Source organism: Cuculus canorus, unplaced genomic scaffold (genome assembly GCF_017976375.1).
Source record: "Cuculus canorus isolate bCucCan1 unplaced genomic scaffold, bCucCan1.pri subtelo1, whole genome shotgun sequence".
Classification (NCBI taxonomy): domain Eukaryota; kingdom Metazoa; phylum Chordata; class Aves; order Cuculiformes; family Cuculidae; genus Cuculus; species Cuculus canorus.
The window spans coordinates 560,023-583,870 of NW_026527860.1; the positions used below are offsets into that span (position 1 = coordinate 560,023).

General features: G+C 51.3%; 1 protein-coding gene across 1 annotated transcript in view; it reads left to right on the forward strand.

The window, feature by feature from the left end:
* LOC104055006 (uncharacterized) overlaps positions 1-23,064 on the forward strand; it is a 28,309-nt gene extending 5,245 nt beyond the window's left edge. The window contains 1 exon segment of the mRNA XM_054055880.1: positions 22,156-23,064. Coding sequence (XP_053911855.1) covers positions 22,156-23,064 — 909 coding nt within the window.
* Positions 23,065-23,848: the final 784 nt, after the last annotated feature.

Below are 23,848 nucleotides of genomic sequence, written 5' to 3' on the forward strand. Positions count from 1 at the left end.
TTCACCAGGGAACGAGTCAAATGTCCTAAATTTGGGGTGTCCTGAAAGGAGAATCTGCTCGTTTGCATTGCCCTGAACCTGTCAGTTAGGAGAGGGATTGGACCCTTTACTCCCTGCATGGCAGAACCCACAGGACGGCTCCATGAACTGCACATTAACCCAAACCCCATCCCAGAAGGTCCAGTGATAAGAACCTGAAGCAAAGCAGGAGAGGAAAGAGGGAGACATGCACAGCGCTGCTGCCGATGGAGCCAGCACAGAGACAGACAGTTAGGGTGGGGTGGTAATTTCTCCTTTGAAGGGGTGAGGCTGCTGGGAAGGTGACTGACCACCCGGCCTGAAGAGAAGAGGCAGGAGAGGAGAGCCTGGGTTTGCTCCATGGCAGGTGCCTGCTCTGCAGGGGATGGCAGGCAGGAGCCTGAATCCCCCTTCCCATGGTGCTAATGGGAGCAGATCCTTCTCCATCCCTGCCCACTCCTCTTCTGCCTGGAGCTTGTCCCTGCTGAGAGCTGTTTCTCTGTCCCAGGATCTCCTCCCTGTCTGTGCTCACAGAGCCCACCCCACCCACTGTGTGCTCAGCTCTGCCCTGCAGAGCCCTCCTGGCAGTGGGGCACTGCTCAGGGGCACCTCTGGGTGTGCAGGGGCTGAGGAGCAGATCAGAAAAATCCTAACGGGAACTGGAGTCCCAGTGTCTTTCAAGAAGGGAGAAATAAATTCCCACCTCCCACTGCCCCCCAGCCAAGCAGGAGTGGAAACCTGAAAGCACAGACTCCATCCCTTCCAGGTGAATGCTGCCTTGATGCCATTCTTCAAAAGCACCCTTTGCACCTGGATCTTTGAGAAGCCCTGACACACACAGCACCCTCTCAACAGCAGAAGGACCCTGTTCTGCCCTGCTGGGGGTCACTCCTTCCCCCACAGCTTCTCCCACAGGTCCATGGGCAGCTCCCCGGGCAGGCTGAGCACTGACCCTGGCAGGTGGCAGAGTCCCCGTTCCCACCACCCTGAGCCTGGAGTGCCAGGAACTTGTTCTGAATGACAGCCCAGGGCACCCCTGGCTTCACAGCCCTTCCAAAGTGCCTCACAAGAGCCCCCTCCTCGCAGATCCCATGAGCTGAGGGCTCTGCAAGCTTAGGAGATGCCACCAGGATCCACAGCTGCATTGCCCTGCACCCAGACTCACCGTGTCTAGGACTGCAGAGGTTGCTCCTCCAGTCAGCTCTCAATCATCCTCCCACTCCTGACCATCTTTAAGCTCTCTCTGCCTTGCTCATCTCAGAAACCATGGAAGTTCCCTTCTCCCTGCTGGGCTTTGTGGAGTTCTTGGGCAGAGCATGAGCTCCCTCAGTGCCAAGAGCCCAGCCCAGCTCAGCAGCAGAGGAGCAGCCCAGGGCATTTAACGATCCCTCTGGTGGGTTTGATGCTGAGTCCATGAACCTCATCCTCTTAGAGGAAGTTGAACAAACTTCTCAAGAAGTAAAACTCAAATTCAAGCTCCAAAGTTTCTTGTAGTGTTAATGGGTCCCACGGAGGGCACTGCTGAGAAAGCATCTCCAGGGCCCCGTTAGAGCAGAAAAGTGGAGGCAGTGATGAAAGGTTGGGAAAACAAAGGTAATGGTGGCTCTGATGCTGAGTCAACCTGGATGTGTTTCATGAATTGAAAGGCCAAGCCATGACCCTCTTAACCAAGTGGCAAAGCCTTGAACCCTAGAGCCTTAAAGGGAGATCCTGTTCCTCACTCATTCCTCAGGGCTCTTCCTGGGCAGTGGGATGTAGGGATGGGCAATGCCAAAGGCAGGACTGTGGAAAAACACCTCCCAGGCTCCTGGGTGGGAATGAGGAGGCCATGAGACCCTGGGACTGTAAGGATGAGGTGTTTCCTCTTTGGCATCAGTGTCAGAGACAACAGCCATAGACAAGGAAAAGAAGACTTTGGTTCTGTTGGGGCTTTTGAGCCTTGTTGGAACCCTTGACCATCTCCACTGCAGGCAATGATGTCCCACACCTCTGCCTGTCGGCTGTAGACATCCACCCTGTCACTGCACCTTGCTCTCCCCTGAGCATCTTCCTTTCTTTACTGATACCTCTCTGTCCTCCCTGGGTGTTCCTAGAAAGACAAAGCCTTGGGCTGGTCCACACTCCCCAGGGGTGACGAGTTGTGCATCAGCACTCGTGCACTGTAGGGAAGCTGCAGCCATGGGGCAAAATCACCAAAGAAGCGATGGCATAGGAAATGTGAAGGAGTAGTTGTAATTCTGGAACCAAGAGCTCAGCTGCTGTGTTGGATCATAGAATCATAGAATCACCAGCTTGGAAAGGACCCACTGGTTCATCAAGTCCAACCATTCCTAACACTCCCTTAAACCATGTCCCTCAGCACTTCATCCACCCGTTCCTTAAACACTTCCAGGGAAGGTGACTTGATCCCCTCCCTGGGCAGCCTCTTCCAGTGCCCGATAACTCTTTCCATGAAGAATTTTTTTCTGATATCCAGCCTGAACCTCCCCTGGCGGAGCTTCAGGCCATTCCCCCTTGTCCTGTCCTCAGTCACTTGAGAGAAGAGGCCAGCTCCCTCCTCTCCACAACCTCCTTTCAGGTAGTTGTAGAGAGGTCTCCCCTCAGCCTCCTCTTCTCCAGGCTAAACAACCCCAGCTCTCTCAGACGCTCCTCGTAAGACTTGTTCTCCAGTCCCCTCACCGGATTCGTTGCTCTTCTCTGGACACGCTCCAGAGCCTCAACATCCTTCTTGTGGTGAGGGGCCCAGAACTGAACACAGTACTCAAAGTGCGGTCTCACCAGTGCTGAGTACAGAGGGAGAATAACCTCCCTGGACCTGCTGGTCACACCGTTTCTGATCCAAGCCAAGATGCCATTGGCCTCCTTGGCCACCTGGGCACACTGCTGGCTCATGTTCAGTCAGCTGTCAACCATTACCCCCAGGTCCTTCTCCTCCGTGCAGCTCTCCAGCCACTCTTCCCCAGTCTATAGCACTGCATAGGGTTGTTGTGCCCCAAGTGCAGGACCCGACATTTGGCCTTGTTGAACCTCATGCCATTGGTCTCAGCCATCACCTAACTCTTCTATGAATTCTCCGTTACTCAAATCATCTACGATCTTTATTTTTCTATGACCCGACACTTCTTAAAAAAGAGTCTTCTATGACCCAATTCTTCTCTGACTCTTTCATGACTTTCTGTGATCTGACTTCTGTGACCTGACTCCTCTATGACCAGCATAAGTTATGACCCAACTGTTCTATGACCCAATGACCTTTATGTGACTGAACTCTGTTACTCCTCTATGACCTGAACCTTCTCTGACACACCCCTTCTATGTCCAGGCCATTCTATGACTCCAGCCTTCTATGACCCAACCCTTCTATGACCTGACTCTTGTCTGAGTCTTCTATTATGCAACTTTCTGTGACCCAAGACTTCTCTGACATGAATCATCAATGCTGCAACACTTAGATGATCAAAAACATCTATGAGCAGAATCTACTATGACCCGACTCTTCTGGGACTCGACTCTGCCAGGACCTAAATATTCTATTAACCAACCCTGCCATTAAATGACCCTTCTATGACCTGACCCTCAATAATCTCACTTTTCTGTGAGTCTTCTCTGACCTGACTCTTATATGAGCTGTGTCTTCCATGACCCGATACTTCTATGACGTGACTCTGCTATGACTCGAACTGTCTATGACCTCATACTGTGACATGACCTTTCTGTGTCGCAACTCAGAATATCAGCCTCCTATGACCCAACACTTCTATGTACCTTCCAAAACTAACTCTTCTATGACTCAGCTCTTCTATCACCCCACTCTTCTATGACTCCTCTATGACCCAGCTCTTCAAACACCTGAGCCTTCTGTGAACCAAGACCTCTATCACCCAACACTTCTCTAAATTTTATATGACTTTCCATATAAAGTTCCAACTTTATATGGAAAATTCCAACTTATATGGAAAATTCCAACTGTTCTCTGATCCTAATATTCAAAACCCTTCTAGAACCAACCTTTCTATAACCAGACATGGCTGTTACCAGACATTTCTATGGTCTGACTCTTTTATAACACCACGGCCCAACTCTTCTATGACCCTTCATGACCTCATTCTTCTCTGGCTCTTTTATGACTTCACTCTTCAAGGCCTCATCTATGACCTGACCCTTCTATGACCGACCTCTGACTAAACCTGTCTAAAAATCAACTAAATTCTCAAACTTCTTGTAATCTCATGGAGCTCTGTGAGAGCCTTGGCATTTCCCGTAACTCTACAGGTTTGTGTTTGGAATGACATGGAATAACTGCTGTCAATTTATCTCAGATGTGTAAGAATATTCTTGACACCAGCGTCATTGCAGTCAAAGCCAGATCTGCCTGCCCAGGGCCTGGGGGTCAGGCCTTGGCCTTTCTGCTTCACCAAGCAAACCCAGGCTTCTCTCAGCATCACAGCTGCCTGCACAGTGCCTTTGCCTTACTGCAATCATGGCCTCCAATTCTCGGCTCTAACGAGTCCCTGGGGAGGCTTTGTCACTAACCACCCTCACTGAGACCAATTAAGACTTCAAGAAATTCTGAGTTCTGCTTTTGACTTCTTGAGAGCTTTCTTGAACCTCCTCTCAGCGGCTGATGTTCAAGGACTCATCAGCAAATCCACCCTGGGTCTCATTAAAATACAGAAAGCCTTAACGAGCTCTTTGTCTTCCTGGAGATTTCTCCAGGTCTTCAAGCCTTGTACATCTCCTTGGAGTCATTTCCCAGTATGGTTAAAGAGGAAGATTTCAAAGGGAATCTTAGAAAAATGAATTTTAGTTAAAGTTTACATTTCAATGGCTCATAGAATGGAAGGGACCTTAAAGCCCATCCAGTTCCGAACCCTGCCATAGGCAGGGACACCTTCCACTGGACCAGGCTCCTCAAGGCCCCATCCAACCCGACCTTGAACACCTCCATGGAGGGGGCATCCACAGCTTCCTTGGACAACCTGGAACACTGCCTCATCAACTTCTTTGTGAACAATTTCTTCCTAATGTCTAATCTAAATCTTCCCCTCTCAAACTTAAAGCCATTCCACCCTGTCCCATCACTCCATGTCCTTGGAAAGAGTCTCTTCTGACTGTTCTTTGTGACCCCCTTCAGGTACTGGAGGGCTGGTCTACAGTCTCCCTGGACCCTTCTCTTCTCCAGGTTGAGAAAGTTCCGAGAGAATTTCAATATTTCTTTGGAAAATCTCTTTTGAAAGGGCTTGAGATTGGCGGAGGTCTCTTGTGAGTGAGGACAAGCAAGCGTCCTGTTGCCCAGGTCCCTCTCCTCAGGACATTCCTCAGCCAGACAGGTCTCTGCCCATGATGCTCCATGGAAGTGTTTTTGACTTGTGGGCTGAGCTACAAAGAGTTCAATAGCTGAAAAATAAAAGATAAAAACCAACACAATCCAAGACCACTACTAATGCAAATGCCATCAGTTGTCACCTCCCTAAAGCACACTGACACCCCACCAGTCTACCACCACTTTGTATCTTGGATGATAAAATCTCCACTTGTTTCTTCACCTGCCAAACTCTTTTATCACTGAGCGTGACATCTATGTTATGGGATCTCCCTCTGGTCAGTCGGGGTCAGCTCTCCTGGCTGTGTCCCTCTGACAACTTCTTGCCCATCCCCAGGCACTCCCTTGGAGGGAGCAGAGTGAGCAACTCCTGGTGCTGTGCAGAGGAGACAATCACTGCCCTCACTCTTCTGGCACCGGGACAATGCCACAGGACCCAAAGAGTCTTCCATTTCAAAAGGAAACTGAAACTGTAGAGGATCTGGAGGACATCTGCCAGGATGGAGTTATGGGCCCACAGCATGAGGTGCGAGGGAACATTTTGGCCTCCTGGGGAGGCTCAGGGCAACCTGCTAAGTGAGTCTCTACATCTTCTGCTCCTAGAAGAATTTAGGGAATAAGAGAGCTCAGGTGACCTCTCATCCGAAGCCCAGCTCCAAGCAGGGCCAGCTCTGAGGTCAGAACCAGACTGCTCAGTCCATGTCAGCATCCACAGAGAGTTTAGACATCAACAAGGCACCGAGGCCACAATTAAAGGAAAGGATTTTGGCATTTGACCGGCTCCATGAACACAGCTATCAATCGGACATGGCTCCTGTGACACCTGGGAATGTCCACCTTCTTGTGCAGAGGTATGGAAGCCTTCTTGGCTGGATACGCAGGAAAATGCCTTTGTGTGAGCACGGTGAAGCCCTGGCAGAGGCTCAGGGGCAGTGGGGGATTCTCCACCCCTGAGGGTTCAAACCGAGCAGATTTGACACTTTGAGATGTTCTGTGCAAAAAGCTGGGCTGGGGCTGGGGGAGCCCAGAGGCTTTTTCAGCTTGTGTGACTGAGGGGCCAGAAGCCCTGCAGTGGGGTGCCATCCCAGCACCTCCTGCCAGTGCCCCTAGACCCGTTTTGGGGCTTGAACCCCACTTCTTGCTCCAGAACCCCCATTTTTAGCTCCCAAAGCCTTTTTCCAGGGGACTAAGCCTCATTTTAAAATCAAGTCCACAACTGTGAGGGTTCAAAATCCTCATCTTGAGCCTCTGAAGTCCCATTTTCAGGGTGCAAAGCCTTCCTGTTTGCTACCAAAGCATCGTTTCAGGGCACAAATCCTGATGTCAGGGCTCAAAGCCTCAGTTTCTGTTTCAAAGCACCACTTGTAGAACCCAAAACCCTCCTTCTGAAGCTACAGACTCTCCACTTCCACACTCTCCTCCTCATCCCTTGCCTTGCTGGAAGGCCTGAGGGCTCTGAGCTTGGTCACAGCGGTGCTGCGTGGCAGTGCTGTGCCCGCAGGCAGGGACAGGCAGTGGGCACTTGTGGGACAGAGCTGCCTCCACAACAGCCTTTCCATAGAGCAAAGGGATCTCCTCAGGGCAGAGCCTGAAGGCTTAGGGCTTCTTTCAAGGTTTCCCTCAAGGGCATGTCCAAGAACCTGAGCCACTGATGAAAACACCAGTGTAAAGATAAACAGTGTGGGTGTGATTAAGGTTTGAGGGACAGAAAGTTTCTCAAGGTCACATCGTGTTGAGGTCAACATCCCAAGAGTAAAGTCAACATCCACTTAAGAGTAAGTGCCTTAATGCAGGACTGGGATGTGCTTTCTTGAACTGAGGTCCCTGTCTCCATTCCTCATGACATGAGGCATCTCAGACAAGTACAGAGTGGTGGGATACACCACAGGTCTGAGTGCATCTGAGTCTCTGGGAGTCCAGAGAAACCCTGTGACTCTTGCCTTTGTGTGTAAAAAGGGAAAAGCCTGGTGAACATCTTTGGGTGAATGAGAGTCCACGAGGCCAGCTCAGACATGGACTCCTGACAGAACCCTGGCATTTCTGTATGTGCCTCCAGGAACAAACCCCACCGGCCCAGGGAGATTCATCTCACATACCTTGCACAGGCTCAATGTGAGTGTTCCTGTCTGCTGCATCACCCTTGCCTGTGACCCTTGAATGTACTCTCAAAGGTGCCAGAGCAATCAGAGCAGTTTTTCAGGGGTCCTTGGAAAAGGCAGATGTCACACCCATCTTCAGGAAAAGCAGGAACGAGGATGGGGACAATTATAATTCAGGCTACCCCTGATGCTGGGATGTGGGTAGCACACATCCTGCAGCCAATTCCAGGCCCTTGAAGGACAAGAAAGGTGTTGACAATCAAGCCCCAAGTGCAGAGAGAAGCAAGTGCAGGTAGGGAATACACCAATATAAACCACATGTGGAAAGATCTGGAGAGCTAGCATGATGTTAGGGGAGAGTAAAGAGTCACAAAGTGAAATTTGGAAGGTGGAGACTGACTGTCAGGAAGAAGAAATGTCATGGGAATGGGTAGTAGGTGGAGACTATTTTTTGAGCTTTAAGATCACAGGCTCCTAGAATATCTTGGGTTGGAAGGGACTTACAAGGATCACTGAGTCCAACTCTCTGACCTTCACACAACTGTGTCAAATGAAATCGTATGACTAAGATCATTGTCAAGATGCTCCTCGAACTCTGTCAAGCTTGGTGCCATGACCACATCCTGGGGAGCCTGTTCCAGTGACCGAGCACCCTCCCCATGAAGAACCTTTTCCTGATGTCCCATTGGAATTTCCCCTGATACAGCCTCATTCCATTTCCTCGTGTCCCACTGCTGTTCACCAGAGAGAGCAGATCAGCCCCTTCCCCTCCACTGCCCCCCTTGAGGCAGTTGCAGAGTGCGATGAGGTCCCAGCCAGTCCCCAGCCGTGTCCCATGCTGGGCTCTGCACACAGCCCTGCTCTGGGCTCTGCAAGCTCTGGGCAGGAAGAGAGGCCGGGCAGGGCTGTTGTTCACCTGGCACCGAGTCCAGCAGGAGGGAGAAGATGGACAGAGAGCAAAGCTCACCCATCAGCTGTTGGGAGTGACCAGTGCTGGAACTGGGGATGGGAGAGACCAGTGCCCTGGGGCACCTTCCCAGTCTGTCCCTGCCACTGAGGGCACCGACCGACCTCCTCTCTCCTGCACCTGCAGGGCTGGGCTCTGCCCCTCACACCCACTGCAGCGTGTCCTCTCCCTGCATGGTCACACAGCTCAGCCACCATTGGTGGTGTCCTGTCCCGGGCACATTCCAACTCAGCCCAGCCCCTCCCAGCTCTCTGTGAGCCTACTCTTCTATAATCCAACTTTTCTATCACCCTTCTTTGACACGGGTCCTCTATGACTCTACTCTTTTTCTATGACCCAACTCTTCTATGCCCCTGTTCTTCTATGACTCTGTTCTTTTGTGACTGCTCTCTTCTGTAACCATTCTGTTACCTGGCATTTCTATCCCCTAACAATACTATGACCCAGCACTTCTCTGATCCAAAACTTCAATGAACTGACCATACAATCACCTTTCTATACCCTTGTATGACTCAACATGCTATGACCTTGTTATGACACACTTTCTCTGACACTACTTTTCAATGACCTCATTTTTCTGTTACTCTTCTATGACAGGACACTTTTGACCCTGCCCTTCTGTCAGCCAACTCTTCTATCCTACAGGGTACAATTCTGTATCCTGAGTCTTCTTCAGTCCCGCTGTGATGTGACTCTTCAATTACCCAACTCTTCTATGACTTCTGTGACACCTACACATCTGTGACCAGACCCTTCCATGACCCAAACCTTCCATTACCCTGGAATGACCCAGCTCCTCTATGATCTGACCCTTCTATGACTCCACTCTCATATGACTCTTCTCTGAACTTTCTGTGACCTTACTCTAGAATGACCTAACACTTCTATGACTCTTCTATGATGTCACACTTCTGGGACCATTCAGTGATCACCCCCATATGCAGACCAAACTTTGACCTGACTGCTCTCTGACCCTTCAATAACCCAAGCTTCATATGACCTGATTCATCTGTGACCTTTCTATGACACAATTCCTCTATAATATGGCTCTTCTACAACCTTTCTCTAAAGCACCCCATAGGCTGGACTCTGGCAAAAGGATCCAAGCGGTCTGGACAAGAAGGTGGACCTCCTCAGGTATGACAGAAGGCCTGGCTGGATGATAGATGTGTTCATGGAGCTGGTAATTGTCGAAAGCCTTTCTTGTAATCGTGACTTCGGTGCCTGGTTGATGTCTAAACTCTCTCTGTGGATGCTGACATGGACTGAGCAGCCTGGGCTGACCTCAGACAAGGCCCTGCTTGGAGCTGGGCTTTGGACTAGAGGTCACCTGAGCTCTCTTATTCACTAAGAGATCTTGAGAGACGTGAAAAAGAAGAGGAATGTCTATGAGCTTTGGAAGAAGGGATAGGCGTCTTGGGTGGACTACAGGGAGGAAGTGAGATCGTGCAGGGAAAAAATCAGGAGGGCTGAGGCCCAACTGGATATCAAACTGGCTAAGCCTGTGAAAGAGAATAGAAAATCTTTCTACAAATACATCAACAAGAAAAGCAGAATTAGGGAGAATATTCAGTCCCTCTTGGACGCAGAAGGAACAGCAATGACAAGAGATGAGGATAAGGCTGAGGTACTTAGTGCCTTCTTCGCCTCAGTCTTTAATAGTAAGGGAAAGTTGTTCCCCCTGTGTACAAACCCAGGAGTTAGAGGAGCAGAATGAGGCTCCCATGATCCAAGAGGAGGTGGTTAGAGACTTGCTTGCCCACCGAGACACCCACAAGTTTATGGGGCCATATGGGATCCACCCAAGAGTATTGAAGGAGCTGGCGGATGTCCTTTCCAAACCCCTTCCATCATCTTCCAGAGGTCCTGGCTGACTGGGGAAGTTCCACTGGACTGGAGGCTGGCTGATGTTGTGCCCATCTACAAGAAGGGTTGCAGGGAGGATCCGGGGAACTCCAGGCCTGTCAGTCTGACCTCAGTGCCAGGGAAAGTCATGGAACAGGTGATCTTGAGTGCTATCATGAAGCACATGCAAGAGAACCGGGTGATCAGGCCCAGTCAACACGGCTTCACGAAAGGCAGATCTTGCCAAACTGACCTGATCGCCTTCTATGACAAAGTGACTCGACTACTGGATGAGGGAAAGGCTGTGGCTGTAGTCTTCTTGGACTTCAGGAAAGCCTTTGACACAGTTTCTCACAGCATTCTGCTTCAGAAACTGTCAGCCTCTGGCCTGGACAGGCGCACACTCTCCTGGGTTGAAAACTGGTTGGATGGCCGGGCCCAGAGAGTGGTGGTCAATGGAGTTAACTCCAGCTGGAGGCCAGTTACAAGTGGGGTTCCTCAGGGCTCGGTACTGGGTCCAGCCCTGTTCAATGTCTTTATCAATGACCTGGATGAAGGCATTGAGTGCACCCTCAGCAAGTTTGCAGATGACACTAAGCTGAGTGGAAGTGTGGATCTGCTGGAGGGTAGGGAGGCTCTGCAGAGGGATCTGAACAGGCTGGACTGCTGGGCTGAGACCAATGGCATGAGGTTCAACAAGGCCAAATGCCGGGTCCTGCACTTGGGGCACAACAACCCCATGCAGTGCTACACACTGGGGGAAGTGTGGCTAGAAAGCTGCATGGAGAAGAAACAGGGGGTGTTGGTTGACAGCCGACTGAACATGAGCCAGCAGTGTGCCCAGGTGGCCAAGAAGGCCAATGGCATCTTGGCTTGTATCAGAAACGGTGTGACCAGCAGGTCCAGGGAGGTTATTCTCCCTCTGTACTCGGCACTGGTGAGACCACACCTCGAATACTGTGTTCATTTCTGGGCCCCTCACCACAAGAAGGATGTTGAGGCTCTGGAGAGTGTCCAGAGAAGAGCAACAAAGCTGGTGAGGGGGCTGGAGAACAAGTCTTACGAGGAGCTACTGAGGGACCTGGGGTTGTTTAGCCTGGAGAAGAGGAGGCTGAGGGGAGACCTTATTACTCTCTACAACTACCTGAAAGGAGTTTGTGGAGAGGAGGGATCTGGCCTCTTCTCCCAAGTGACAGGGGACAGGACAAGAGGGAATGGCCTGAAGCTCCACCAGGGGAGGCTCAGGCTTCACATAAAGAAAAAATTTTTCATGGAAAGGGACATTGGGCACTGGAACACGCTGCCCAGCGAGGCGGTTGAATCACCTGCCCTGGAGATGTTTAAGGGACAGGTAGACGAGATGCTGAGGGTCATGGTTTAGGGAGTGTTAGGAATGGGTGGACTCAATGACCCGGCGGGTCCCTTCCAACCTAGTGATTCTATGATTCTATGATTCTATGATCTAACAGTACTATGACCCAGCTCTTCTCTGATCCAACACTTCTATGACCTGAGCATTCTATCACCTTTCTGTGACTCTTGTACAATGCAACACGTCTCTGACCTTGCTCTGACCAATTTTCTATGACACTACTCTTCAATGACCTCATTTTTCTATTATTCTTCTATGAGAGGACACCTTTGACCCTGCCCTTCTATCAGCCAACTCTCCTATAACAATTCCATACCTTGAGTCTATTTCAGTACCTCTGTGATGCGACCCTTCAGTTACCCAAGTCTTCCATGACTCTTCTGTGACACCTACATATCCATTACCAGACTCTTCCATGACCCAACTCTTCCATTACCCTGGAATGACCCAGATCTTCTATGACCCGACCCTTCTATGACCCCACTCTCATATGACTCTTTTCTGACCTTCCTGTGACCTTGCTCTACTATGACCTAACTCTTTTATGACCTCACATTTCTGGGACCATTCAGTGACCACCCCCATATGCGGCCTGAACATTCTTTCACCTGACCGCTCTCTGACCCTTCTATTACCCAAGCTTTATGTGACCTTACTCATCTATGACCTTTCTATGACCCAGATCCTCTATTACCTGATTCTTTGACAACCTTTCTCTAAAGCACCCCATGGGCTGGAGATGGGCCAACAATCTGGCAGAAGGATCCCACTGGTCTGGACAAGAAGGTGGACGTTCCCAGGTATCATAGAAGGTGTGGCCAACCAATAGACGTGTTTATGGGGCCGGTCAAGTGCCAAAATCCTTTCATTTGATTGTGGCCTCTGTGCCTTGTTGATGTCTAAACACTATCTGTGGCTGCTGACATGGACTGAGCAGCGTAGTCTGAGCAAAGGGCTGGTCCTGCTTGCAGCTGGGCTTTGGACTAGAGGTCACGTGAGCTCTCTTATTCCCTAAGTTTTTCTAGGAGCAGAAGATGTAGAAACCCACTTAGCAGGTTGCCCCGAGCCTCCCCCAGGAGGCCAAAGTGTGCCCTCACACCTCATGCTGTGGGCCCCTAACTCCATCCTGCAGACATCTGCCACATCCTCTCCAGTTCCTGCACTGTCATTCTGAAATGGGAGACTGTTTGGGTTTCATGCATTGTCCCGGTGCCAGAAGAGTGAGGGCAGTGATTGTCTCCTTTGCACAGTGTCAGGAGTTACTCATTCTGCTCCCTCCCAGTGAGTGGCTGGGGGTGGGCAGGAAGCTGTCAGGGGGACACAGCCAGGAGAGCTGACCCCGACTGACCAGAGGGAGATCCCATAACATAGAAGTCACTCTCAGCGAAAAAAATCTCTGACAGAAGAAACAGAGATTTTTATTGTTCGAGGTGATGGGTGATGGTAGACTGGTAGGGTTTCAGTCTGCTTGAGGGAGGTGGGAAGTGATGGCATTTACAATCGTTTTGGATTATGTAAGTCTTTATCTTTTTTCTTTCAGTTATTAAACTATTTTCAGCTCAGCCCACAAGTCAAAAACACTTCCATGGAGCATCATGGGCAGAGACCTGGCCAGCTGAGGAGTGTCTGAGGAGATGGACCTGGGCACCCTGGTGCTTGCTTGTCCTCACTCACAAGAGACCTTCACCAATTCTGTGCTCTTTCAATAGAGATTTTACAAAGTAATGTGAATTTCTCCGGGAAATTCCTCAACCTGGAGAAGAGAAGGCTTCGGGAAGACTTTATAGTGGCCTTCCAGTAGCTGAAGGTGGTCACCAAGAAAGCTGGGGAGGAACTTTTTCCAAGGACATGGAGTGATAGGACAAGGGGGAATGGCTTTAAACTGGAGAGAGAAAGATTTAGATTAAACATTAGGATGAAATTGTTTACAAAGTAGTTGGTGAGGCAGTGGCCCAGGTTTCCCAGGGAAGCTGTGGGTGCCCCCTGCCTGGAAGTGTTCAAGGCCAGGTTGTATTGGGCCTTGAACAGTCTGGTCCAGTGCAGGTGTCCCTGCCCATGGCAAAGGGGGTTGGAACTGGATGGGCTTTAAGGTCCCTTCCAACCCAAACCATTCTATGAGTCTGAAAAGAATGGTAAAATGAACTTAAATAAAAACATGTATTTCTTAGGTGCACTTTGAAATCTTCCTCTTTAACCACACTGGGAAATGACTCCAAGGAGATGTACAAGGCTTGAAGACCTGGAGAAATCTCCAGGAAGACAAAGAGCTCGTTAAGGTTTTCTGTATTTTAATGAGACCCAGGGTGGATTTGCTGATGAGTCCTTGAACCTCATCTTCTGAGAGGAGATTGAAGAAAGCTCTCAAGAAGTGAAAAGCAGAACTCAGAGTTCCTTGAAGTATTAATTGGTCTCAGTGAGGATGGTTAGTGAGAAAGATTCCCCAGGGACTCGTTAGAGCCGAGAATTGGAGGCCATGATTGCAGGCAGGCAAAGGCACTGTGCAGGCAGCTGTGATGCTGAGAGAAGCCTGGGTTTGCTTGGTGAAGCAGAAAGGCCAAGGCCTGACCCCCAGGCCCTGGGCAGGCAGATCTGGGCAGTTTGAGCGGCAGTTGGAGCGGTCAGGGCGAGCAGTAAGGGCTCAGGGAGAGGCTGGTGGTGGATCAGACGGGGCAGCGGACCATGGTGGCTACCAGGCAGAAGATTAAAACTGCTAAGGGAGCAGCAGCGAACAGGATGGATGTTGCCACCCAGACAGCGCCTCAGTGGGTCCATGCAGCCACGCAGACCCTGGGGTGTAGGCAGTGCCCCCCTCCCACACCAGCCCGTGCCTCTGGTACCGCTACGCTTGTGGGAGCTGTGCGCGAGTCGGAGAACTCCTTCACATGGTGGCAGAGCTGAGGGAGGAGGTGAACAGATTAAGGACTATCAGGGAATGTGAGAGGGACAGAGATCTTTGGAGCAGTGCCCTCGCACAAACCCAGCAGGCTGCTGGAGCCAATGCGGCAGAGCAGCTCGATCCTACAATTTGTGAGGCAGGGGGAACAAGAGATGGGGGATGGCAGCAGGTTCCTGTCTGGCGCAGCAAACCTGCTCCCCCCACCCGGACAACTAACCCCCAGATAGCCCTCAGAAATCAATATGAAACGCTGCAGGTGGAACCTATCCCCCAGGAAGAAGAAGAGGAAGAAGGAGATGGTCCCCACAGCCTGGAAACATTCCCTAGGCTCCAACATCCTTGGAGGGCCCTAAAAACATCCTCTGTCAAGAAAAAGAGGAGAGAGATCGTCTTAGGGGATTCCCTTCTTAAAGGAGTGGAGGGACCCATCTGCAGAGCGGATCCGCTCCACAGGGAGCTCTGCTGCTTGCCGGGCATCAGTGAGGGATATCAATAGAAAACTCCCTTCCTTGGTGAAGGAAACGGATTACTGTCCCCTGTTAGTATTTCAAATAGGTAATGATGACTTACAGCGCAGAAAGCTGAAAGCCATCAAAAGAGACTTCAGGGATTTAGGGAAGATGATGGAGGGCTCTGGAGCACAAGTGGTGTTTAGTTCTATCCCAACACTAAGGAATATGGAACGGGAGGTCAGGAACATACAGATGATTAATGCCTGGCTCCGAGCCTGGTGTGAGGAGAGAGGCTTTGGCTTCTTTGATCATGGGGTGACCCACCCACCCCCAGGTTTTCTTACCAGGGATGGGTCATACTTGTCTCCAAGGGGGACTAAAGTTATCTCTAAAAATCTAGTTAGGCTCTTAAAGAGAGTTTTAAACTAGATGTGAAGGGGGAGGGGAGGAGACCAGGCTAGTTGGGAATGAGCCTGGAAGTGGGACACCGGCGACTGAGAAATGGTGTACTGGAGAGGACCACCAGTACACCACCACAGGGCAAGTGAGGGCGAGTACAAGTGGGGACAGTAAGGGTGAAACTGGGTCTGTGGAATTAGTTATTCCAAGGACCAGTCAATCGAGAATAAACTCTCTTCCCTTTACGAGGGCTGAAGGTTCATCAGCCCAGCTGAAGTGCATTTACACCAATGCACGCAGCATGGGCAATAAGAAGGATGAGCTGGAAGCTGTTGTAGGGCAAGGTGACTATGATGTCATTGCCATCACAGAAACGTGGTGGGTTGACTCACATAACTGGAGTACAGCTATGGGGGGGTATAAACTCTTCAGGCGGGACAGGAAGGGTAGGAAAGGAGGCGGGGTAGCCCTCTATGTCAAAGAGTGCTTTGAAACTCTCGAACTGGATTACGGTGAGGACGGGATCGAGTGCCTATGGGTTAAAATCAGAGGAGCCCACAAGAAAGGGGACTTTGTGATAGGAGTCTGTTACAGACCACCCAGCCAAGAAGAAGCAGCTGATGAACTCTTCTATAAACAGCTGGGGACAGTCTCTAAATCTTTGCCTCTTGTCCTTGTGGGAGACTTTAACTTTCCGGATGTCTGCTGGGAGTACAATACAGCAGAAAGGAAACAGTCTAGGAGGTTCCTGGAGTGCATCGAAGACAACTTCCTTGCACAACTGGTTAGCGAACCAACAAGGGAGGGTGCCTTCCTTGACCTGCTGTTTGTGAATAGAGAAGGTCTTGTTGGGGATTTGACGGTTGGAGGACGCCTGGGATTAAGTGATCATGAGATGATAGGGTTTTCAGTTCTAGGTGGGATTAAGAAGGGGGTTAGCGAAACAGTCACATTAAACTTCCAGAGGGCAGACTTTGGCCTGTTCAGAAGGTTGATTAGCAAAGTCCCGTGGGAAACAGTCCTTCAGGGCAAGGGAGCCCACGAGGGTTGGGCGCTCTTGAAAAATGAAATCCTATCAGCTCAAGAGCAAACCATCCCTGTGTTCCGGAAAAGGAGCCGGCGGGGGGAAAAGCCAGCTTGGTGGAGCAGGGAGATCTCAAGATGCGTCAATAAGAAGAGGAAGCTCTATGTGCTCTGGAGGAAAGGACAGGCATCTTGGGTGGACTACAGGGACGAAGTGAGATCGTGCAGGGAAAAAATCAGGAGGGCCAAGGCCCAACTAGAATTAAAACTCGCTAAGTCTGTGAAAGACAACAAAAAGTCTTTCTACAAGTACATTAACAGGAAAAGGAGGACGAGGGAGAATATCCAGTCTCTAGTGGATGCAGAAGGAATAACAGTGACAGGGGATAAGGACAAGGCTGAGGTACTTAATGCCTTCTTCGCCTCAGTCTTTAATAGCAAAGAAAGTTGTTCCTTCTGTTTACAAATCCAAGAGTTAGAGGGGCAGATTGAGGCTCCCGTGTCCAAGAGGAGGCGGTTAGAGACTTGCTTGCCCAGCTAGACGCCCACACGTCTATGGGGCCGGATGGGATCCACCCAAGAGTATTGAAGGAGCTGGCGGATGTCCTTTCCAAACCCCTATCCATCATCTTCCAGAGGTCCTGTCTGACTGGGGAAGTTCCACTGGACTGGAGGCGGCTGATGTTGTGCCCATCTACAAGAAGGGTTGCAGAGAGGATCCGGGGAACTACAGGCCTGTCAGTCTCACCTCAGTGCCAGGGAAAGTCATGGAACAGGTGATCTTGAGTGCTATCATGAAGCACATGCAAGAGAACCGGGTGATCAGGCCCAGTCAACACGGCTTCACAAAAGGCAGATCTTGCCAAACTAACCTGATTGCCTTCTATCTTGAAAGTGACTCGACTACTGGATGAGGGAAAGGCTGTGGATGGAGTCTTCTTGGACTTCAGTAAAGCGTTTGACACAGTTTCTCACAGCATTCTGCTTCAGAAACTGTCAGCCTCTGGCCTGGACAGGCGCACACTCTCCTGGGTTGAAAACTGGTTGGATGGCCCAGAGAGTGGTGGTCAATGGAGTTAACTCCAGCTGGAGGCCGGTTACAAGTGGGGTTCCTCAGGGCTCAGTACTGGGTCCAGCTCTGTTCAATGTCTTTATCAATGACTTGGATGAAGGCATTGAGTGCACCCTCAGCAAGTTTGCGGATGACACTAAGCTGGGAGGAAGTGTGGATCTGCTGGAGGGTAGGGAGGCTCTGCAAAGGGATCTGAACAGGCTGGACTGCTGGGCTGAGACCAATGGCATGAGGTTCAACAAGGCCAAGTGCCGGGTCCTGCACTTGGGGCACAACAACCCTATGCAGTGCTACAGACTGGGGGAAGAGTGGCTCAAGAGCTGCACGGAAGAGAAGGACCTGGGGGTGCTGGTTGACAGTGACTGAACATGAGCCAGCAGTGTGCCCAGGGGGCCAAGAAGGCCAATGGCATCTTGGCTTGGATCAGAAATGGGGTCACCAGCAGGTCCAGGGAGGTGATGCAAGAAAATATTAAAATTTAGGAGGCCTTTTGTTCTTTAATTGGCCTCAGGACAGAGGGAGAAATGCCACGGCTTTTATATCAAGCCCACCAGAGACTCTTAAACCATCAACGAAAATTAATGGCTTTCCCCTGAAAATGATTGATCCTGGTGACTCTGGGAAATACCTGGGTTTGAAAATTGATCCATGGTTTGGGATATCAAAGCAGAGTTGGAAAAGAATGTTTTAGAATGGTTAGATCGGGTTGAAAAGGCTCCTTTAAAACCCTCACAGAAAGTCGACATCGTGAAAGGGTTATGCTGTTCCCAGATTGATTTACTTGCTGACCAAGCAGATGTAAATGCTACATATCTTGAACCCATTGACTTGGAAATAAGATCTACAGTCAAGGGTTGGCTCCGTCTTCCCCCGAGTACCTGTGACGCCATCCTATATTCTAAAATCAGGGATGGCGGATTAGGCATTATTAGATTATCAGCAGTGATTCCCAGTACACGAGCTCGGAGATTGCACTGTTGGCACAATCTTCAGATGCGATAGGAAGAGACTTTCTCAAACAAGAGTGTATTGAGAAGAAATATGAAAAATTATGGATTACATCTGGAGGAGACAAGGGTAAGATTCCATCTATCTGGGACCTGAAATCTGGTAATATCAGATAGAGCAGTGGAAGTGATCCTGTCTCAGAGTGGGGAATATGCGCCCCAAAAATGATCTTTCCGTTACCTTGGCACTAGAGAAAAAGGGAATATACTAACTGGACCAAATTAGGATCTCAGGATATAGGAATTAGCTACTTTGAGAATGGTAAGATCAGTAATGACTGGATTATAAAATACAGAGGCATTCCTCAGAGAAAATAACTGCACTACAGTTACGTGTGAATGTCTGCCTAACAAGAGAATCCATGTCTGGAGGGAGACAGGAGCCCATGTGAAATCTTGTAGGCACTGCCCAGCTAAGACCCAGTCCTGTGCCCATATAATTGGGTATTGTCCAAGGGCGCAGGATGCAAGAATATAAAGGCATAATATAGTTTGTGACACCTTAACCCAGGAAGCCAAGAAAAAAGATTGGAATGTAGTTACTGAGCCACATGTAAGAAATGATAATAATGAATTATATAAACCACATCTGATTATAGTTAGAGATGAGGCTGCAATTGTCTTTGATGTTACAATTTGGTATGAAAGCACCCTTACAACTTTAAAAGAAGCAGCTGCTGAAAAAGTTAGAAAATACGAACATTTAAAAGAACAAATTAGAGAACTAACAGGTGCTTCGTTAATTAAACTTGTTGGCTTCCCTCTGGGTGGGCGAGGAAAATGGTATGTTGGTAACTACAAGGTATTATCTGAAGCAGGAGTCTCCTGTTCCCAAAGAGAGAAAACCTCGCTAAGACCGTCTAAATTGGCCACACTGTCCTCTGCTGATATCATCCATATCTTCGCTGGTTTATCTGCTGTTGCATGAGTTTACTTGCATTTTTCCGGTTGTAATTGGCATGTATTTCAAAGTTGATAATAAATAATTCAGTTAATTAGACAGTTGGTTATACAGTATGGAATCTTGTAATGATTACCGAAACATGACGTCGTTACTCTGGACTTGGCAATAGGCGGAAAAGGGATACATAGCAATATGCATTCCATAAATAGCCAAATGTCTCGTCATCTGATTAGTGATGCACATGAATGGATGAATGAGATTCCCACTGTCTGTGCCCCCGGATCCCCTTCTCCATCAAGGCTTTTTCCATGCCTCTCTCTGCCGCTGATCGCGGGATCGGCAGTGGTGGTTGGGAGCAAGACGGCCCCTCGCCGCATGACAAAAGGGTCCGGGTCTTGCTTGTAATTCCATTTCCCTGCCCGGGGCAGACCTGGCAGCCGCACAGTCCTGGGCAGGGTGCTGCTCTTGCTTGTGGCCTTCCATGGGGTAGACCTGGCAGCCCCCCTCCCCTCAGCCCCCCCTCCCCTCAGTGTGGATTTGGTGGACAGTTTCTTCCCCACCTATGGGGGGATTTGGCCTATGGCCATCCTCGGGGTAGACCTGCTGTCCCCAGGACGAGACTGGGTGCCTGTGCCTGTGCACAGACAGACAGACGTACAGAACAGTTTGGAGTAAGACAGCACTCCTCTGTGTGTGTGTACAAATGAATAACATAACAATAAATGAGTGAATGAATCAAGGTTTGGAGTAATGCTTTTTTATTTCAGCATCGTCAAACACTAATAAAATGCCTTACCTTTAGCAGTGTTGATAACAATTGACCGTAGCCACACGTATCAATAATTATTAATTCCTTATCGTAGCGTGCCGTGGCGTCATCAAATGATGGAGTCACCAGCACTAACAACTGAATACAGACACGAGTAATAGTGATTAAAGATGGCGCTCGAGCGCTATCCGTTGAACCCATGCGCAAGTTTCACACCACAATGTCCCCACCACCACCCCCCAAGTATTGCGGATGATGTCAGTACAACTACTAAAGCAATGCTCGAGTAATACGCGCCCTGCCCGACCCACCACTCTACAGCCTTTCCCCACATCCTCGGAAAAATTAAACTCAAAACCCAAAAGCCCACAGCTGCCGACAGACGATACGCAAGTACAGTGGAATGCATCAGTAGTGGGGTACTGGCAATCACGTCATGCCTGACTACTATCGATTAATTTGAAGTGCGGGAACTATCAGTGGAGGAATTGATGCTCAATTTGTCACGTTTCTTACCTGCCTGCGTCACCACTGTCCTTCCCTCCTGCGTCCTTTCCTCCTGCTTCCATGCAAGATTCCATCTTTGATCCACGGCACATGGAGAGGGGCAGGGGAAGAATATCCATCCCCAGCCTGCCCCCGAGAGTGCTGCGGGAAGGAACACAGGCACACACGCACGCACCGCTCAGCACCCGCCCCCTTTTACTTTATTAGTCTCTCTTTTCAAGCCGCTTATGGACATCTGTATGTCCGCACCCACACCCACCCCACATCTGTCCTGTTCCACTGCCCCACCCCAGACTCTCTTCACTCAGCAACGTGGCCCGCAGCACAGGCTGGAACGCAGAAGGCGGCCTTACCAATCTTCTGCTCCATTCCACAAGCTTCGGCTGATGCCACCCCCTCCCAACAGACACCGGCCCGAACCCCTCGCCCCGTGCCCTCTGCCGCCACACACGCACCTGCCTGCCCACAGACGCGTGAAACCACCCCAACTCCCCAACCCTGGTGCTTCCCAAGTGCCACGGAGCTCGCTGTGACACCTTCTGTCCCTCTTCTCCCCATCCGCCTCCCCCCACTGCCTCCATCCCGGCCGCTTTGCCGCCAATGGGGAAAGAAACGAGCCGGCTGCGTGTCTGTGTGTCGTCCCACCCGCAGTGCCTTCTCCGACCCCGGTCAGTCGAGTTGCTGCGGCCGCGGGGCCCCCTGCAGCTGTGTCCGCTCGCTCTCACCCGCTCGCCCTGCCCCGTCTCTGCCCGCGGCACGCGCTGACTCCCGGCCCTCAAACCGCGGCTCAGAAAACCAAAGAAAGGCTAATGTGGGGTGGGGCTGCGGAGACGGCTGAAAAACCAAACCAAAACCAAACCAAAACCAAGCTCCAAGCGATGGGAAACAAAAAATAAAACAAACAATCAAACCAAGAAAAATCCCCAAATCTTCCCCAAAAAGACACGCCAAGCTCCTCCCCGGCCACACCTCTGTGCTGGTTCCCTGCTGTCCACTGCTGCCAGTGAGCGCCGGACCTTTAATTTTGGCACCAAACGCCGGCCTTGTGGCATGTTGGCGGGGTATCCGCTTGCCAGAAAGCGCCTGCACAGGGTGCCAATCTGCCGACCGCCTCCTCCCCCCTTACTCCTCTACCCCAGGCTCCCCTGCCCCACGTTTCTACTTATTTTCATAAGGATACTTTATTGAAGGGAACAGAAAAAGGTAAAATAATAATTTTTTAAAATTACAAGTGAACTGGAACGTTATTTGCAGCAAACCCAAACCCCAAATCAACGGCAATAACACTGCTGTGTACCCCATCCCCTGACCCACGCCTCTGTCTCCCCCATCCCCTGACCACACCCTCCCTCCCTCCCCTCCCTCCCACCCCAAAACAACCACTGCACCACGTAAACCAAACCCCAAAGCTGAGGAGTGCCCAGCGGGGCTTCGTGTCCTGGCATCTGGGGAGGCAAAAAGTCCACTGCCCGGGTGGTGGGTGTTAGCAATGTGGGGCGCAGGTGGAGTGCAGAGCTGTGGCACAGCTGCCTGCAGAGGTGAAGCTCTTCCTGGTTCGGCCCGGCCAAAGTGTCCCCTCGGCTCTGCTGGGCAAGCAGGTCCACAAAACTCCGTTGCAGTCGGCGGTGGCTGCAAGGTCCCCCGGCTTCAGAGTGGACAACGGTGGTTGCCACGTCTATCTGGCTCCACAGCGGATGATGGCAGTTGCCAGGTCTATCCGGCACCGGGGGCGGTCACCAGGTCTCGCCCGCTCCAAAGGAGGTCATCAGGTCTCACCGACTCCGGAGCAGATGGTGGCTCTCGCCAGGTCTAGCTGGCTCTGGCGGCAGTCACCGGCTCCACCTGGCTCCGGGGGCAGTCATCAGGTCTTGCTAGTTCCAGGGCAGATGGTGGTGGTTGCCAGGTCTACCCAGCTCCAGCGGAGGTCACCGGGTCTTGCCTGTGTGCAGGAGCGGTCCCCAGGTCTCGTCGGCTCCAAAGTGGAGGGTGATGGTCACCAGATCTACTTGTCTCTGGAGCTGGTTGACAAGTCTCGCCAGCTCCAAGGGAGGTCACCAGGTCTACCCGGCTCCGGGGGTGGTCATCGGGTCTTGCTGGTCCCAGATTGGACTTTAGCAGTTGCAGGGTCTATCTGGCTCTGGGGGCGGTCGCCAGGTCTACCCAGCTCCAGCAGTGGTTGTCAAGTCTACCTGGTTCCAAAGGATGTCGGTCCACTGCTCTGGAGCAATGGCGGTGGTCACCATGTCTACCTGGCTCCAGGGGCACGCCCCAGGTCTCGCAAATTCCAAGGGAGGTTGTCAGGTCTACCCGGCTCCAGAGAGAACAGTGGCAGTCGCCGGGTCTACTCGGATCGGGGTGCAGTTGCCAGGCCTATGTGGCTCCAAGAGTTTGTCAGGTGTACTCGGCTGTAGAGAGAATGGAGGCAGTCGCCAGGTCTCGCCGCCTTCGGCAGCTGTCCTCACGTCTACCCATCTCCAGGCGTTAGGCCCTGTTCCGGAGCAGCCGGCAGGTCTACCGCACTCCAGGCGACCTCGATCCCCTTTTCCGGAGGTGTCCACCCGTCTTCTTGATTGCTGCCTGCGCTAACCGCCGCCGGCTCCGCCACTTCTGTTTCTCTCTGATGCATGTGAGTGCATTGCCCCGTCAATGTGGAGAGTAAACCGCTGTGTCCCTGCACCCCTTGAACCCACTTCACAGAACCAGACGGTGTCCACCACCCTGGAAACCTTGGGAGGGCCGCTGTTCCCTTCTCCTCACCCAAGGGTAGGGTACGCACACCACCCCCCCATCTCAAGGTGGGGAAAGGTTGTTCCAGTCAGAGCACAGGCGCAGCATCGCTCCCTGATGGACCGTGAGGCGGCTCCCCCGATCTTCCCGTCCCCCAACGCACACCCCGCTGCGGCATCGCGGGGTGAGGCCTTCGGGTATGCTACAGGCTAGTGTGCGGTGGCAGTTAGCTGCTCCCCACCCCATCCAACAATGCCTCCTCCCTTCATCACAAGGGAGCCGAGGCAATCGCCGTCGTGGGGAGGAAGGCGGGCGGGCTCAGCCACCATGGCTGCCCTTGGCAGAGAAGGTTCACCAAGCCAGGTCTGCGCCCCACCCCAGAGGGGGAGACCCGAGCTGCAACTCTCCTCCCGGGCGCAGCACTGGGTCACGGAAGGAAACCCCGGGCCCCGGGCAGGCAGGCTGAGG